Source organism: Saccharomyces cerevisiae, chromosome V (assembly GCF_000146045.2).
Source record: "Saccharomyces cerevisiae S288C chromosome V, complete sequence".
Classification (NCBI taxonomy): Eukaryota; Fungi; Ascomycota; class Saccharomycetes; order Saccharomycetales; family Saccharomycetaceae; genus Saccharomyces; species Saccharomyces cerevisiae.
This window is the reverse complement of record NC_001137.3, coordinates 225,693-242,475: the sequence shown is the minus strand read 5'-3', so window position 1 is coordinate 242,475 and position 16,783 is coordinate 225,693. Positions and strand designations below refer to the sequence as shown.

At 37.7% G+C, this 16,783-nt stretch overlaps 12 protein-coding genes across 12 annotated transcripts; 7 read left to right on the top strand and 5 right to left on the bottom strand.

Annotated features, from left to right (window-relative positions):
* Positions 1-974: 974 nt before the first annotated feature.
* ACA1 (Aca1p) lies at positions 975-2,444 on the top strand (the record flags this gene model as incomplete). The annotated part of the gene is made up of 1 exon (NM_001178936.3): positions 975-2,444. One exon carries the CDS (start codon positions 975-977, stop codon positions 2,442-2,444), a length of 1,470 nt encoding a protein of 489 aa, NP_010964.3.
* Positions 2,445-2,701: 257 nt separating this feature from the next.
* On the top strand, positions 2,702-4,016 carry MEI4 (Mei4p; the record flags this gene model as incomplete). Its single annotated transcript, NM_001180023.1, has 2 exons — positions 2,702-2,764; positions 2,853-4,016. The coding sequence occupies 2 exons, from the start codon at positions 2,702-2,704 to the stop codon at positions 4,014-4,016; spliced, it is 1,227 nt and encodes a 408-aa protein (NP_010963.1).
* Positions 4,017-4,459: 443 nt separating this feature from the next.
* ERG28 (Erg28p) lies at positions 4,460-4,906 on the top strand (the record flags this gene model as incomplete). The annotated part of the gene is made up of 1 exon (NM_001178935.1): positions 4,460-4,906. The coding sequence occupies one exon, from the start codon at positions 4,460-4,462 to the stop codon at positions 4,904-4,906; it is 447 nt and encodes a 148-aa protein (NP_010962.1).
* Positions 4,907-5,356: 450 nt separating this feature from the next.
* SAH1 (adenosylhomocysteinase) lies at positions 5,357-6,706 on the top strand (the record flags this gene model as incomplete). Its single annotated transcript, NM_001178934.3, has 1 exon — positions 5,357-6,706. One exon carries the CDS (start codon positions 5,357-5,359, stop codon positions 6,704-6,706), a length of 1,350 nt encoding a protein of 449 aa, NP_010961.3.
* Positions 6,707-6,984: 278 nt separating this feature from the next.
* MXR1 (peptide-methionine-S-sulfoxide reductase) lies at positions 6,985-7,539 on the bottom strand (the record flags this gene model as incomplete). The annotated part of the gene is made up of 1 exon (NM_001178933.1): positions 6,985-7,539. The coding sequence occupies one exon, from the start codon at positions 7,537-7,539 to the stop codon at positions 6,985-6,987; it is 555 nt and encodes a 184-aa protein (NP_010960.1).
* Positions 7,540-7,735: 196 nt separating this feature from the next.
* On the bottom strand, positions 7,736-10,015 carry YEN1 (crossover junction endodeoxyribonuclease; the record flags this gene model as incomplete). Its single annotated transcript, NM_001178932.2, has 1 exon — positions 7,736-10,015. The coding sequence occupies one exon, from the start codon at positions 10,013-10,015 to the stop codon at positions 7,736-7,738; it is 2,280 nt and encodes a 759-aa protein (NP_010959.2).
* Positions 10,016-10,488: 473 nt separating this feature from the next.
* GLN3 (nitrogen-responsive transcriptional regulator GLN3) lies at positions 10,489-12,681 on the bottom strand (the record flags this gene model as incomplete). Its single annotated transcript, NM_001178931.3, has 1 exon — positions 10,489-12,681. One exon carries the CDS (start codon positions 12,679-12,681, stop codon positions 10,489-10,491), a length of 2,193 nt encoding a protein of 730 aa, NP_010958.3.
* A 313-nt stretch (positions 12,682-12,994) lies between these two features.
* YER039C-A (uncharacterized protein) lies at positions 12,995-13,213 on the top strand (the record flags this gene model as incomplete). Its single annotated transcript, NM_001184319.1, has 1 exon — positions 12,995-13,213. One exon carries the CDS (start codon positions 12,995-12,997, stop codon positions 13,211-13,213), a length of 219 nt encoding a protein of 72 aa, NP_010957.1.
* Positions 13,214-13,270: 57 nt separating this feature from the next.
* HVG1 (putative GDP-mannose transporter) lies at positions 13,271-14,020 on the top strand (the record flags this gene model as incomplete). Its single annotated transcript, NM_001178930.1, has 1 exon — positions 13,271-14,020. The coding sequence occupies one exon, from the start codon at positions 13,271-13,273 to the stop codon at positions 14,018-14,020; it is 750 nt and encodes a 249-aa protein (NP_010956.1).
* Positions 13,645-14,025, bottom strand: FMP49 (Fmp49p; the record flags this gene model as incomplete). The annotated part of the gene is made up of 1 exon (NM_001301348.1): positions 13,645-14,025. One exon carries the CDS (start codon positions 14,023-14,025, stop codon positions 13,645-13,647), a length of 381 nt encoding a protein of 126 aa, NP_001288277.1.
* Positions 14,026-14,223: 198 nt separating this feature from the next.
* On the top strand, positions 14,224-15,618 carry KRE29 (Smc5-Smc6 complex subunit KRE29; the record flags this gene model as incomplete). The annotated part of the gene is made up of 1 exon (NM_001178929.3): positions 14,224-15,618. The coding sequence occupies one exon, from the start codon at positions 14,224-14,226 to the stop codon at positions 15,616-15,618; it is 1,395 nt and encodes a 464-aa protein (NP_010955.3).
* Positions 15,619-15,621: 3 nt separating this feature from the next.
* On the bottom strand, positions 15,622-16,587 carry PHM8 (bifunctional nucleotidase/lysophosphatidic acid phosphatase; the record flags this gene model as incomplete). Its single annotated transcript, NM_001178928.1, has 1 exon — positions 15,622-16,587. The coding sequence occupies one exon, from the start codon at positions 16,585-16,587 to the stop codon at positions 15,622-15,624; it is 966 nt and encodes a 321-aa protein (NP_010954.1).
* Between the last annotated feature and the right edge of the window lie 196 nt (positions 16,588-16,783).

Below are 16,783 nucleotides of genomic sequence, written 5' to 3'. Positions count from 1 at the left end.
AGCAACTGAATTAAACTGCTCTTAATAACTTATGTGCACCGTAAGCCAGTCAGTGCTAATGAAGGAATCAATCAGGAGTCGTACAGTGCGTAGGCACACTTTTTTTCCGCAGCTGTTTACTAAGGGTTGTGTAACGTCTGGGTGTGGAGGGGCAATTACCGTAAAGATGCTCTCGAAATTACAATACTACGGTACTTTTCCCCACGGAAAGTTGTATCTCGGAGTTAAAAAGGGAGTGGCACGAGATTCATACAATGGCGTGCAGGCAAAATGATTACTACCGAAATCGAAGCAAGATGATGTTCAACCTTAGGACATCGAAGCTGTACCTCTGCATGAAGTAAGCAGAACAAGGCAAAGTTTAGTTTTTCAATGCTCGCTTCTGCTGGCACTGTTAGTTTGCAGCACATGAGTAGCAGTGGCGCGATTATATCCCCGTTGGGCCATCAAAGCGCAGCTTTTTGTGGTATCAGATAAAATAGTGGTACGCTAAGGCTCTGCGTGAGGAGTTAAGCAATATGCCAAGTATTACTTTGTAGACTTAATTTTAAAATGCTCTTAATTTTAATTTCTATTTTTCTATTTTCTATTTTCTATTTTCTATTTTACTTTTTTTCTTTTTCTGGCTTTTTTTAGTAGTGATATATAATTAGTTTTTCATCTGAAAGATATTTAGGGCACCATTTTCTTTTGTTCTTAGATGCAGATATTCTTTGGCGATTTACCCTGGTGGTACAGAAGATTATGTTACATAATTCATCAATTTTTTTTATGTTAGTTCATCTTCAAAATCTGCTTTAACTGGTTATTATTAAAATATAGTAAATCTAGATCTCTCAATCTGAGTGCTTACCGACTAAAAGCGCAGAAACTGTATTCTTATTATTTTTTTTTTTTCACGGCAGCTAATTGTACTGAGTTATATTAATAGTACTGGAATAACACCAGGTAACGACTAAGGAACCAAATAAAGTATGGACTATAAGCATAATTTTGCTACAAGTCCAGATTCTTTCCTAGATGGAAGGCAGAACCCACTCTTATATACAGATTTTCTATCTTCAAACAAGGAGCTTATATACAAACAACCATCGGGTCCTGGTCTTGTGGATTCTGCCTACAATTTTCATCACCAAAACAGTTTGCATGACCGTAGCGTGCAAGAAAACCTGGGTCCAATGTTTCAACCCTTTGGCGTCGACATCAGCCATCTTCCCATTACCAACCCTCCCATTTTTCAAAGTTCTTTACCAGCGTTTGATCAGCCCGTGTACAAAAGACGCATATCTATCTCCAATGGTCAGATTAGTCAATTAGGCGAAGACTTAGAAACGGTTGAAAATCTTTACAACTGTCAGCCTCCGATCCTATCGTCTAAGGCGCAACAGAATCCCAATCCTCAACAGGTGGCAAATCCAAGCGCAGCCATATACCCAAGCTTTAGCTCGAACGAATTGCAAAACGTGCCACAACCACACGAACAAGCTACAGTCATACCCGAAGCTGCACCTCAAACAGGTAGCAAGAATATCTACGCTGCAATGACCCCGTATGATAGCAATATAAAGCTTAACATACCCGCAGTAGCAGCCACTTGTGACATTCCTTCTGCCACGCCTTCTATCCCATCTGGCGATTCCACAATGAATCAGGCTTACATCAACATGCAACTCCGATTACAAGCTCAAATGCAAACTAAGGCATGGAAAAACGCTCAATTGAATGTGCATCCATGTACTCCAGCCTCTAATTCTTCCGTTTCCTCTTCTTCTTCCTGCCAAAACATTAATGATCATAATATCGAAAATCAATCCGTCCATTCTTCAATTTCCCATGGCGTTAATCACCACACTGTTAATAATTCCTGCCAAAATGCCGAGTTGAATATTTCAAGCAGCCTTCCATACGAATCGAAATGCCCTGATGTCAATTTAACACATGCCAACTCAAAACCACAATACAAGGATGCCACTTCTGCACTGAAAAACAATATTAATAGTGAGAAAGACGTACATACCGCGCCCTTCTCCTCTATGCACACTACAGCAACCTTCCAAATAAAGCAGGAAGCTAGACCCCAAAAAATAGAGAACAATACTGCAGGCTTGAAAGACGGTGCTAAAGCTTGGAAGCGTGCAAGGCTACTAGAACGAAACAGAATTGCCGCTTCCAAGTGTCGACAGAGAAAGAAAATGTCACAATTACAACTTCAAAGGGAATTTGACCAAATAAGCAAAGAAAACACAATGATGAAGAAAAAAATTGAAAATTACGAAAAATTGGTTCAAAAAATGAAGAAAATTTCGAGGTTGCACATGCAAGAATGCACAATTAATGGTGGTAATAATAGTTATCAAAGCCTTCAAAACAAGGATAGTGATGTTAACGGGTTTCTGAAAATGATTGAAGAAATGATACGCAGCTCCAGTCTATATGATGAATAAAAGTATTGCGCATACTTCTTATGGGAGATCCAAATTCCCAGTACATTAGTTTGACTCTCCTTCCTTAATGTTTTCCTCTGTACGATTATTTATGTTTAAACGATTTATTTTACTATGTATGTATTTCCTTTCATTTTCTTTCGGAGTCATATATATTGCTGGGCGGCTAAATGTTTCCGACTTGTAAAAGAAAACATAACAAACATCTTGTAGTTGTGAAACAGTTTCATTAAATAATCTTTTAGAAGAGTAAGGACATGAGTAGAGGCAAACTGGAAGATATGGAACAAAAGGAAACATCGGAAGTTGACTGGATAATCGTACGTGAAATTGTCACATCCTTAACCTATTTTCTCTTTACTAACTTTTAGTAAGAGGTGTAATCTCCTCGAATATTATCTATGACAGTGTTTTGCTTTAATTCAATCCAGGAATCCTACGTTGTGGAAGAGGGCACTTTCAAGAAAGAAAGGAGATGTCGAAGATGTAGGTGCTCTCAAGAGTGAAAAAAATTTAAAAATAAATCCTCGGGAAAACTCAAAACATATATACAAATGGGTTGCGCCTTTCGAAAATGGATTTTTGAATAATAAATCACTGTTTGCTCATCTGGAACCTATATACAATTTCCTTTGCCAGAATAAGTACAAAAGCTTCGAAGATGCAGTTGGTTTAAAGGAGCTGCAATCATTTAGCAAAGATGTATCAACTGCTGATATAAACAACTGGTTTTTACCGAGATATAAAATTCTGCTAAAAATCCTGAGCTTAAAAACAAAAGAAATTGACTTTAGAGGGTTATCGCAAGTGTTTCAAACACTCCAAATCTTGTTAGTTTCTCATTATTCGCATCGCATAGATTCTGATTCTTCTTTTAAGAGGACACTGATAGACGTTCATGTTTTCAATTTCATCGCCAAGTTTCTGTTTAATAGAATTTTATTGAAGAAGAACCAAAACGATCCAAAATGGCTTCAAAACTTTTACGACCAGGGAGATGGCAAACATTTATGTGATAAAGTTGACTACAAGCGCTTGTGTTCGTTGCATTTTACCCTTATTTACTCTATTATTAACATTCAACTCATCAAAATCAAGACAAACCAAACATTTGAACCGCAGATATTAAAATACGTATCTGTTCTGAAATTAATTGAACACATACTTATCATCATCGAAAGTCTGATACATGTACTTATTAGATTTGTATCGAAGCATAAACTAATATGCATCAACCGGAAAAAGGCGTACTGTCGAGTATACCTCGAAAGAGAATTGAGTTTGAAGAAAACCTACTTAAAGAACTTTTACAGTGTAATAAGCGGTGTCCCAGAAAAAGAGTTAGGGGGTCTATTGAAAATACTCAAGATAGTTATTCTATCATTGCTCGAGACATTTGAAAGCATTGAATGGCAGCACTTAAAACCTTTCCTGGAAAAATTTCCGGCTCATGAAATATCGCTTCAGAAGAAAAGGAAATATATACAGGCGGCCTTATTAATTACTGCCGAAAGAAATTTGATAGCGCGCTTTCGATTGTCAAGATGGTTCAATGAGACAGAAAACATTTAATTTTTCTTTTGCAGTAGGAGGCGCATTATAAAACACAAAAATATCGAAAGCTCTTTCATTTCGGGGACAACAACTTCAGTTGAAAATTACAGTGAACACAACATCTTCCCCAACAGACCTACATTAAAACGCTTCTTCCGGACTTGCCCATGATTAACCTAATCTTATACGAACTGAATTAAACTTTACGGTATTACCGATAGGAAACTTCTATTTTATGATTTTTTCGTTCGGGGACGGAACGAACAGGAAACAAAAAAAAAGGTACGATCCATTGTATTCTCTACCCCCGTATATAAAACTAAGCTGAACAAGCCTGTTGTTTTGCTTTACTATTGCTACTATTTTTGACGTAAACGCATTGACTAATTTCAGGTTTTTATATTCTTGACACTAGCTAGACCATAGTATCGAAGGATTCAAATACACTAAAGTATCAGATAATGTTCAGCCTACAAGACGTAATAACTACAACCAAGACCACCTTGGCAGCAATGCCAAAAGGTTACTTACCAAAATGGTTACTTTTCATTTCCATTGTATCAGTCTTCAATTCTATCCAGACTTACGTTTCTGGTTTAGAATTGACACGTAAAGTCTACGAAAGAAAACCCACTGAAACAACCCATTTGAGTGCAAGAACTTTCGGTACTTGGACCTTTATTTCCTGTGTTATCAGATTCTATGGGGCTATGTACTTGAATGAACCACACATTTTCGAATTGGTCTTCATGTCTTATATGGTTGCCCTATTCCACTTCGGCTCTGAATTATTGATCTTTAGAACTTGTAAGTTGGGAAAGGGATTCATGGGTCCATTGGTTGTCTCAACCACCTCTTTGGTTTGGATGTACAAACAAAGAGAATACTACACTGGTGTTGCTTGGTAATTCTGATGTAAGGGCAAGCATATCCTGTAAAAAAAATTATATAGAGATGATTTATTTATATAATGCCTATAGCAACCTTTATCCAAACCTTCCGTACATTATTTAACAGCAATTGTTTATCATTCATGATTATTTCTCAAAAAGCTGCCAATTTGGCTTCATTTCTGTAAGTATCCCTACCTCTCTCCTCTAACGCAGATATTTCTGTGCACGTGATCTCGTTGGCTTTTTTTTCGGCCGAAATTTTCACAGGCTAAGGCCGAAAAAGAAAGAAAATTTTCAGAGGAAAAAGAAAATTAAACGACCTCGAAGCCGTATTTTAGATTTTCCAATCTCTTATTTAGTAACGTGGTTTATTAACTCCATGATTCCATTCCTATTTGTTTTTCTTTCTTTCTGAAAATCCTCTTCTCCTCGAAATAACCCAACTGACAAAAAGAACAATTCCCAATGTCTGCTCCAGCTCAAAACTACAAAATCGCTGATATCTCTTTGGCTGCCTTCGGTAGAAAGGAAATCGAATTGGCTGAACATGAAATGCCAGGTTTGATGGCCATCAGAAAGGCTTACGGTGACGTCCAACCTTTGAAAGGCGCCCGTATTGCTGGTTGTTTGCACATGACCATTCAAACTGCTGTTTTAATTGAAACTTTAGTTGCTTTGGGTGCCGAAGTTACCTGGTCCTCTTGTAACATCTATTCGACTCAAGATCATGCCGCCGCTGCTATTGCCGCTTCCGGTGTTCCAGTTTTTGCCTGGAAGGGTGAAACTGAAGAAGAGTATTTGTGGTGTATTGAACAACAATTGTTTGCCTTCAAGGACAACAAGAAATTGAACTTGATCTTAGATGATGGTGGTGATTTAACCACTTTAGTTCATGAAAAGCACCCTGAAATGCTGGAAGACTGCTTTGGTCTTTCCGAAGAAACTACCACCGGTGTTCACCACTTATACAGAATGGTCAAAGAAGGCAAGTTAAAGGTTCCTGCCATTAACGTTAACGACTCCGTCACTAAGTCCAAGTTTGACAACTTGTACGGCTGTAGAGAATCCTTAGTCGACGGTATTAAGAGAGCCACTGATGTCATGTTGGCTGGTAAGGTTGCCGTTGTTGCTGGTTACGGTGATGTCGGTAAGGGTTGTGCTGCTGCCTTAAGAGGAATGGGTGCTCGTGTCTTGGTTACCGAAATTGACCCAATCAACGCTTTACAAGCTGCCATGGAAGGCTACCAAGTTGTTACCATGGAAGATGCATCCCACATTGGTCAAGTTTTCGTTACCACCACTGGTTGTAGAGATATTATCAACGGTGAACATTTCATCAACATGCCAGAAGATGCCATTGTTTGTAACATTGGCCATTTCGATATCGAAATTGATGTCGCCTGGTTAAAGGCTAACGCTAAAGAATGTATTAACATCAAACCACAAGTCGACCGTTACTTGTTGTCTTCTGGTAGACACGTCATCTTGTTGGCTAACGGTAGATTAGTTAACTTGGGTTGTGCTACTGGTCACTCATCTTTCGTTATGTCTTGTTCCTTCTCTAACCAAGTCTTAGCTCAAATTGCTTTGTTCAAGTCTAACGATAAGTCTTTCAGAGAAAAGCACATTGAATTCCAAAAGACAGGCCCATTCGAAGTTGGTGTCCACGTTTTGCCAAAGATCTTGGATGAAGCTGTCGCTAAGTTCCACTTGGGCAACTTGGGTGTTAGATTGACTAAATTGAGTAAAGTCCAATCTGAATACTTGGGTATTCCAGAAGAAGGTCCATTCAAGGCCGACCACTACAGATATTGATCAATTCAATTCCCATTTCAGTTCTTCTTTCTCACTATTTTTTAATGTTCAAAAACTCAACGGTTTGATCATCAAAAAAGATCATAAATAAATTGCAAATATAAAAACAACAGCTAACAATCCTATCACAGTATTAATACTAATACATGTGATACTAAGTTACGTTATCGAAAAGATAGATCCTGTATACCTATATATATAATAAATTCTTCAACAGTAAATATTTCATTCATGCACTTGACTTTTTTTCATAAATAAGGGCACGTACACTAAAAAAGCTACATTTCTCTCAGATAATGAGTAGGGCATGCATATCCCTGTGGATTCTTATCTAAATATAACTGGTGGTATTCTTCAGCATCGTAAAAGTTCTTGATTGGTTCAATAACTGTGGCAATCTTATTACCCCATTTTGGTTGCCATTCTTCCTTTATTTTGGCTAATTCTTTTAAATCAGCATCTGAATGAGCGAACAATCCACTGCGATACTGTGTACCTTTATCAGGTCCTTGTGAATTAGATGTAGTAGGATCATGGATTCTAAAAAAGAAATCAGTTAATTCTCTCAAAGTTATCACTTTGGGATTATAGGATACTTGTAAAACCTCCGCAAAATCTGTGTCACCACCACAAACTCTCTTATAAGAGACACTAGAGGGGCTATCCTTTTTAGACTCTTCTCCATTAGCGTAACCTACTTTACAATCCACTATACGGTCATTCAAATACTTCCTATACATATGTTCTGTACCCCAAAAACATCCACATGCTAATGTGATTAATTTATCCTTGGCTGGATCATACTTAATGGTTTTTGAAATAAGCGACGACATTGCAACTTGATTTACTTGTTAAGTTTTTGACGTTAGAATATAACTGTCTTTCCAATTAAATCTATATATATGATATTGAAAAATGTGTCTCTGTCTACTCTTGTTTATATATGCCCTTCATTTTACTCATCGCAACTCCCTCGTTTTCGGCGCGATCAACTGTGGTGGCGGATTTTTTGACGCTGTGCCCGTTAACTCATTCAATAGTGCTACTGCTATCACTGTCACAGGCTACAAACCGGTCGACTGTATCTTGTGCGTCTGTGACAAGTTGGTCAAGGACAGAGGAGTGTTCTCTTTCTAACCTTGGAGCAGTCAAGTTTGGAGGCAACATCTTAGTACCTTGAAGGCGAGCATTGATTGTGATGCTTGAGCGTGATTTTAAACCAGACTCAGGCGGATTTTTCTCAGCATTAGTAGTTCTTGACTTTTTTATTGGTGATATTTCTATTACGTCCTTCCAAACGTCAACCTGTTCGTCCTGTGTAAGATCCCGAATTCTTTTACCGGGTGAACTATCTAAAACGCTTTGGCTGTTTGTAATCTCATCTACAAAAATCAACGAATCATCGTCATTATCGCTGTGTTCATCGACGGTGGTCAGTCTTGTGGGAGCCGGTATTTCTTCCAGACTAGTATCTTCGTCTGTATCTACAAAAAGCCTTTTTCTCACAGGTTCCAGGATTTCCTTTCTCGACTCGCCTACCTTTCCGATACTTTTAATCGGCGAAGTATGCTTTCTTAAAAACTCATCCAAGTTATTCTTCTGTGGTAGCCGAGACTTATTCGATTTTTTACCTTTCTTCTCTTTTTCTTTCTGTATAAGTTGCTGTGTCTCATAATATTGAATTACTAATGGATGCGATTGAGGTATCAAGTATTTGGGTAACCAAAGACTATTTGGGTGTTCCATTATATCCATCTGACGTCGTGTGGGACTCTTGCTTCTACTGGGAGAATTACTGCGCTTCAAAGGAGATTGAGAAGAAATGGGTATATTAGGCAAGAATGTTGTATACCGTATTTTAAAACATGGTATTTGGAACTTTCCACCATCTATGTTCATAATTTTTTCTTCGGTAATCCTCATATTACCTTTACCTATATTATCGGACTCATCAATTGATAAAAATTCTCTTAATAGAAACATCTCGTGCATAGAATCATGAAACCACTTGTCGAAGCTAGAAATTTGAGGCAAATTCAAACTTTGTAAAAAATATTTCAGTTCATTGAAATTTAAGTTTCTGTAGTGTCCGTTTCCAGCCATATTTATGTATTTATCACTGAGAACTTCTTCATCAAAATATGGTTGGACAATGGGGTGAAAATAGTGCATGATTGCGACAGTTGATGGCCAGCCTTCAAATGAACCTTGATTCAATAAAACAGGATAATTTCTTCCAAATAGCTCGACAGAATGATCCTTGCAGTATAAATATAATCTTTTTTGAAACAATCTATACCGAGACTTCCTCAGACTTTCTGATGTCAAATCTTCTAAATTGAAATCTTTGAAAATGTCATAAAATTCCATGGAAAAGTTAGGATCTTCGCATTGAGCCAACTGCAAAGATTTGTTTTTACCCAAACCCTTGACTCCACGATTGTAATCGGCACCTAATAGCACGCTGAAAAATAAGAGAGACAGGCGATCAAACTTCTTCCCTGCTACTTTATTAATTTTGGGTAGATCTATAACAGTAACAAAAGATTCTTTACTATCATGATGTCTACTGGGACTGTGGGAAGTTATTGAACTTGGGCCAAAATCATCGTAGAATTTCGAGTAATTTTTCAGGATTTTTTCTCCCCCAAATACGAGAGTATCTGAATCGTTACTTAAAATGAAATCTACAGCCCCAGAAACTTGCAGCCAAACACACTGGGCTTCTCCCTCCCCACATGCGATTACATATGAAATGTTCATCAAGTCTAATAATTTCCGTACAAGACTGATGAACTCAGGGTCAGATGGCGCTAGCAATCCTTTACAATTGCCATAAACTTCATGATTCTTAACATGCTGTTCCCAGCTTGAATAGTACTCTTTCTCATCATCACAAGTAGTAGCGTTCTGTTCGTGGTTAAATTTCCTTTTGAAAGAGGGTTTCATAACTCCGTCAAATACAAGCAAGAATTCGACGTTTAAACTCAGTAGTTCTTTTAATCGAGATATGAAGTTTATCACAGCTTTTCCTGTAGTTGTATAACTTCTGCTACCATAATATTCTTGACTACTGTCGATATCACTATCACGCGGAGAACGGGTAGGACTCCTTGATCTTGATCTAGATCTGGCGCTTATATCTATATTTTGGATAAATCCACACTCAAATAGCCATCCATATGCGTCAATCGCGATTCTTGGAGCTCTTTTTTGCGATTTATTAAAGTCTATGACAAACTTTCTCAACGGAATTCTGGAATCTTGCAGATATGGCTTCAAAAATTCCCATATTTGTGAGACACCCATTTTCTTGTGCAGTATCCAGAATATACAAGTAGGTAAAATGCAATAGAACTGTCATTTCATTGGATGGACCATATACATTATTGTTTATGTGTCAGTCAAAAGCTAGTTAAATTATTCAACTGTGGGCATTATAAGAAAAAGAAAATGCCATTAAAAAAGGGCCGTTTAAAAAAAAAAAAGAAAGAGATAGACAAAAGAAACAGGGGAGATAGAGAAAGAATACCAAATAATAATTAGAGTGATATTACAAATTCCTAATAATATATGTCTACACATAAAAGTAATACAAATAGAACAGCCAGTGTTCAATGCCAATATACTACCATTTCTTTTTTTACAAGTAATTTGATCTGAAAATAGCAAAACAAATAATACCAATGCTCAGGATTGTGGTCAGAGGTAATGAAAATCTATCAATGCAACCGTTCAGTAATTATTAACATAATAAGAATAATGATAATGATAATACGCGGTCATATACCAAATTTTAACCAATCCAATTCGTCAGCAATTGCTGAACTTTCTTTAGAAGATCCTTTTGTGGAATTATCCTCACTGATCTTTCCGCCTGCACTCACATCTGCTTCATATTTTATAGGTGAAGTAGAGTCACTTGATAATCTATTGTTAAATTTGTGATTTGAGATAAACGAATTCGACTCCGAGTTCTGCAATTGTTGTGATAACAATGAGGTATGTGATTTTCTTGAAGAAGGTCTTGAGACACTCGGTGAATCTACAGGAGTATTAAAAATATCAAAATTTGGCTTTTGAGAGACAAAATTTGATGATCTTGAATTTGTTGAAACGCTATTGCTTGAATTCCAATTCTGTCTATTCGAATTCGTGTTTGTGTTGGAATTCACGTCCACTTGTTGCTGTTCGTGCAGTTGTTGCAAAGACGCAGCCATAAACGATGAGGAGTACGATGCATTGCGCGACATCTTTCTTCTTGGTATATTCATTCCTTGACGTTGGAAAGAATTTGATAATAGATTCTGCTGTAGAGGACTATTTGAGTTAAAGTTTGCGGACGATATAATTCTTGGTGAGGATGCGACACTATTTCCTGCACTTACATTATTTGTTGTGTTCATTAGGTTCATGTTCATGTTGAACTGCTGTGAATTAGCGCTATTAGGTGAAGGTTTTGGTAATATCGGAACAACAGATCTGGATGAAGATTTACTGGAACTTGAGGTGTTCGATGAAGTACTACTTCGTCTTGAAGACCTTCTAAAATTAGGAGTAACAGTGTTCGAATTGTGACGCATTAAGTTATTAGAATTCAAATTTGCATTGCTTGCTCCATTAAAATTTGCGTTACTACTATTATACGATTGGCTGTTCATGAGGACCGGGGAGGGGACTGAGTTGAAGTTATAGCCTCCCCTATTTACATTAAGGATATTATTAGTATTACCGATGTTGTCTCTAATGATTTCTTCAGGTATCACTCTAGATAAAGAGTTTTGTTGTAGTGATTTTTTCCTCGATCGTATGGGTTTAGCATTTGTAGTGGTTACTGAAGTTGAGGCAGTTGCAGGTGCACTTGGAGTATTTTGTGCAATGTTTGGGTCCGTTTGTTTGGCTCTCTTCTTTGAAATCCTCTTTTTGATAACGTCCGATTTTAAGGATAATGGCCTCATGGTACCATGTAATTTCTGGAAAAGACCGCAGGCATTGCAAAGAGTATTCCCCTCTGGGCTTCTCCTCCAAAGCGGTGTCTTGAAAGTTTTACAATTGAAACATTGTATCAGAGGTTTTTTATTTTGTCCTGATGGTTCCATATTGGATATACTGGAAGATACTGAGGCAGCTCTTTTGAAATTGGCCAGGGACGTGGACGACATTGGCTTGATAAGTGAGTTTTTTCTTACAGAATTTGTTGTGTTGGATGAAGATAATCCTATCGAATCGCTCTTCTTCAGAAAAGGATGCTGGATATTACTATTGTTGCTATTATTATTATTGGTAATGTTCATAGCGGATGAAGATGAGTTGTTGTTTTGTAGTTTGTAGATGTTGAAGGAATGGTGGGACTGCGCATTAGTATTTGAGTTGTTATTGATAGATGGCTGGTTGATGTTGCTGTTGGACGTGCTGGAATTATACGGGAACAGTGAGGATTTGGAGACGCTGTTGCCGAGGGAACCGTGGTTGTATTGCGGTATGTCGGAAGTAAAGCTGTTAGGAGCACTAATAGTAGCTGAACCGCTCGAGTTGCTGGGCGTCATGTTGAATTGGTCCACGTTAAAGTCCCAAAGTTGTGCAATTTCACCATTTTGTTGGTTGGATGCGGCTATGTCGATGGGCTGAGTTGTGGCAAGTGAATCAAACATCGCAATATCATCATCCATATGATTGGTAGCTGGTGTGGTGTCCTTGACCGTCTTAGTAGTCACGCTGGTCGTGGCAGCTGCTGTAAAAGGAGACACGAAGTCCGTAAAATATAAATCATCGGGCAGTGCCTCCAGCATTGAGTCGAATGTGCCGCCGTTTAATCCACTGGCAAATGCTATATCCTCCTCGTTTTCACCGGTGTTGCCACTACTCTGGCTCCTACTGTCACCAGTTTGTCTCGGCTCTTCATTACTTCGACCATGCACGTCCAGATGACTATTCAGCAGGTCGTACAGCTTCGAATTTTCGGGGTCGTCTTGCATTTGTTTGTTGGTGGGGGAAAAGGGGGCCCTGTGCTCTCTCTCGTCTCTCTTTCTTACACACTCTGTTATTGTGGGATGGGCTACTGCGCTGACATTAGCTTACCACTCTTGAACATCTTTCTCTGTCTTGCAAGATGACTCTTTCCACTCTCTCAGCATTGCCATGTCACTTTCTTTCGGGAACCTGTCCGCCGGGTAATAGAGCAAAAAATGTGAATATATCATATTAAGAATGTTTAAAGGGCCAGGTAGAGATAGAGTACAAGAATGGAAGGTTGAAAAGCTGTAAAGAGATCAAGAAGGTGTGGTAATTATGAGCAAGCATAAGCATGAATGGACGGAATCAGTGGCCAACTCTGGGCCGGCTTCAATCTTATCTTACTGCGCGTCCTCGATTTTGATGACAGTAACGAACAAATTCGTGGTTAACCTGGACAACTTTAACATGAACTTTGTGATGTTGTTTGTACAATCACTGGTGTGCACTGTGACGCTATGTATCCTACGAATTGTAGGCGTTGCTAATTTTTGATCTTTGAACAGGACAGATGTAAAAAACTGGTTTCCAATTTCTTTGCTGCTCGTATTGATGATTTATACGTCGTCAAAGAGCTTACAATACCTTGCCGTGCCCATCTACACAATTTTCAAGAATCTGACGATCATTCTCATTGCTTATGGCGAGGTCCTCTTCTTTGGCGGAAAAGTCACTTCTATGGAGTTGACGTCATTTATTATGATGGTCCTTTCATCTGTAGTGGCCACCTGGGGCGATCAGCAGGCCATTGCAATCAAAGCATCATCTTTGGAGGATCTCGATCAGGAACTTGTTGAGTCAACCATCTTTGTGTTGAATCCGGGGTACCTCTGGATGTTCACCAATTGTATTTCGTCTGCATTGTTCGTTTTGATTATGCGGAAGAGAATTCGGCTGACTAACTTTAAAGACTATGATACTATGTTTTATAACAACGTTCTGGCATTGCCTTTGCTGCTAGTCTTTTCCTTCATTATGGAAGATTGGTCCACAAAGAATTTGTCTGTGAACTTGTCCGCCGACTCACTGGCAGCAATGGTCATCAGTGGGCTCATGTCCGTGGGGATATCGTACTGTTCCGGCTGGTGTGTTCGTGTAACTTCCTCTACAACGTATTCTATGGTTGGTGCTTTGAACAAATTGCCCATAGCGTTGGCGGGATTGGTGTTCTTTGACGCTCCAAAAAACTTTTTGTCCTTCTTTTCTATCTTTCTAGGATTTCTGTCTGGCCTGCTGTACGCTGTGGCTAAACAGAAAAAGATACAACAGCAAAAAGTTCTAGCAGCTACTCTTGAGAAGTAGTACATTCTTCATTTGCTCAAGCAAAATATACATTTATATTCATTTATATGGGGTCTTCTTTGTATTTGTTTTAGGTTATTCCTTTTTTTATGTTACATATTATGTCAGCATCGTTTTATGAAATATATTCATATATAATTTTTCAAGTAAATAGCAATAAAGTGATAAAATTTTGTTAGACGCACAAAAGGGCAGTGTCACAAATGGGAAGCGTGAACTCATCACCGAATGAAGAGTTTGAAACTGTGCCAGATTCACAAATTTCAGGGTTTGATTCTCCTTTGATACCGACTAGTGTGGGAAGTTACTTTCGCGATGACGATGACGATGAGAAGGTGCATCCCAACTTTATTAGTGATCCTGAGAACGACAGTTTGAATAGCGACGAAGAGTTTTCTAGCCTAGAGAACAGCGATTTGAATCTTTCTGGTGCCAAGGCGGAGTCTGGAGACGATTTTGATCCAATCTTAAAAAGAACCATCATTTCCAAAAGAAAGGCACCAAGTAATAACGAGGATGAGGAGATTGTCAAGACACCCAGAAAATTAGTCAATTACGTACCTTTAAAAATTTTCAATCTAGGTGATAGCTTCGACGATACGATCACTACTACAGTGGCCAAGCTACAAGACTTGAAAAAAGAAATATTGGATTCACCTAGAAGCAACAAAAGCATAGTTATTACTAGTAACACTGTAGCCAAAAGTGAGTTACAAAAAAGCATAAAGTTTTCTGGGTCTATCCCAGAAATTTATTTGGATGTGGTTACCAAGGAAACCATATCAGATAAATATAAAGATTGGCATTTCATCTCTAAAAACTGCCATTACGAGCAATTGATGGATTTGGAAATGAAAGATACGGCGTATTCATTCCTGTTTGGTAGTAGTAGATCGCAAGGAAAAGTTCCTGAATTTGTTCACTTGAAATGCCCAAGCATCACGAATTTACTGGTCTTATTTGGCGTCAATCAAGAAAAGTGTAACTCGTTAAAAATCAACTACGAGAAAAAGGAAAATTCTAGATATGATAATTTATGCACAATTTTCCCCGTTAACAAAATGCTCAAATTCCTAATGTATTTTTATAGTGATGATGATAATGATGATGTTAGAGAATTCTTTCTGAAAGCCTTCATATGTTTAATCTTGGATAGAAAGGTTTTTAACGCTATGGAATCGGACCATAGACTGTGTTTTAAGGTCCTGGAATTATTTAATGAGGCACATTTCATAAATTCATATTTCGAAATTGTGGACAAGAACGACTTTTTTTTACATTATAGGCTACTACAAATCTTCCCTCATTTACAAAGCGCCTTGCTCAGGAGACGCTTTAGTGAAAAGCAAGGTCGGACTGAAACTATACAGCAAAATATAATCAAAGAGTTTAACGAATTTTTTGATTGTAAAAACTATAAAAATCTACTATATTTTATTTTAACGATGTATGGCTCGAAATTTATTCCTTTTGGTCCCAAATGTCAAGTAACAGAATATTTCAAAGATTGTATTTTGGATATTTCTAATGAAACGACAAATGATGTTGAAATTTCTATCCTGAAGGGAATATTAAATTTGTTTTCTAAAATCAGGTAACAGTCATGATGACTGAACATTGATCTGTTGATTTGACCAGTTGACTGCTTCCCCTTCCTCTTCCAACTCTTCCATTTCCTTTATGGCAATAGAGGATGGACGGTAAACTTCAACGTCCATTATCAATGGAATCTCAAGGATATCTTTCAATATGGAAAATTGTTGCTTATTTTTGTGGTCCTTAGTAACAATATTTTCTGACTCATATTGGTAATCCTCTATCAAATGGATAACATGGCCCATCCCCATGCTCAACGCGCTCCGCACATTGCTTTCGTTGTCATCAATAAACCAGGCATTTGCAAAGCTCGACAACCCACTTTGCAATTTAGCTGTTTCGAAGAATTTTGGATCTGGCTTGCAAATGAATTCTTCCTCGATGGGTCTGTCGTAGTGGCAATAGGTTATGCCGTCAAATAGATCAGCAATACCTAATATTTTAACACATCTGATGGCATGATTTTTGTACGAGTTTGTAAACAGCCATAGTTTGTCAAATTTGCCGAGCTTCTTTTTCTTTAAATTGATCAGCAGCTCCCTTAACTTCCAATCAGGCTTTAAATAGTCTTGCAAAGGTAAGGAATCATCGATGAATGTATTATATTGTAGGACGTCATCAATTTGTTTATTCTTTATTAAACCTTTCACGGATAATCCATATTCTTGATAATACGATTCGATTAGGCGTTCTGCCTCATCGTCGTCAAACCCCAATTCGTATTTAAAGAAATTTGATAATGATTGTTGCATGAGCAATTGTACCTTCGTAGATTTTCTGTACAAAGTGTTATCGATATCAAAGAAAAATACTTTTCGAGCAGGATCCGGATCCGGTAATTTGGGAGGATCCACCTCGAAATTGATTTGTGAGCCTAGATGTGTCAAGCTTTGCAAATGCTCCTGATTTAGTCGTATCTGCTTTTTGATTTGGTTTCTATAAATTGTTCTGTAATCTTTAGCGATAGTCATGATTACGTGCGTATAAAACTTATGTGTTTTTTATCTACATTAAATCTTTTACCAACTATGCGTTAAACCGAGTTCGTATATACATATATATATATATATATATATAAACATATATTTCTATACATGTACGAATGTATTACATATGCTAAATGTATGTATATACATTATATGCACATCTCCTAATAATGAGCCATTT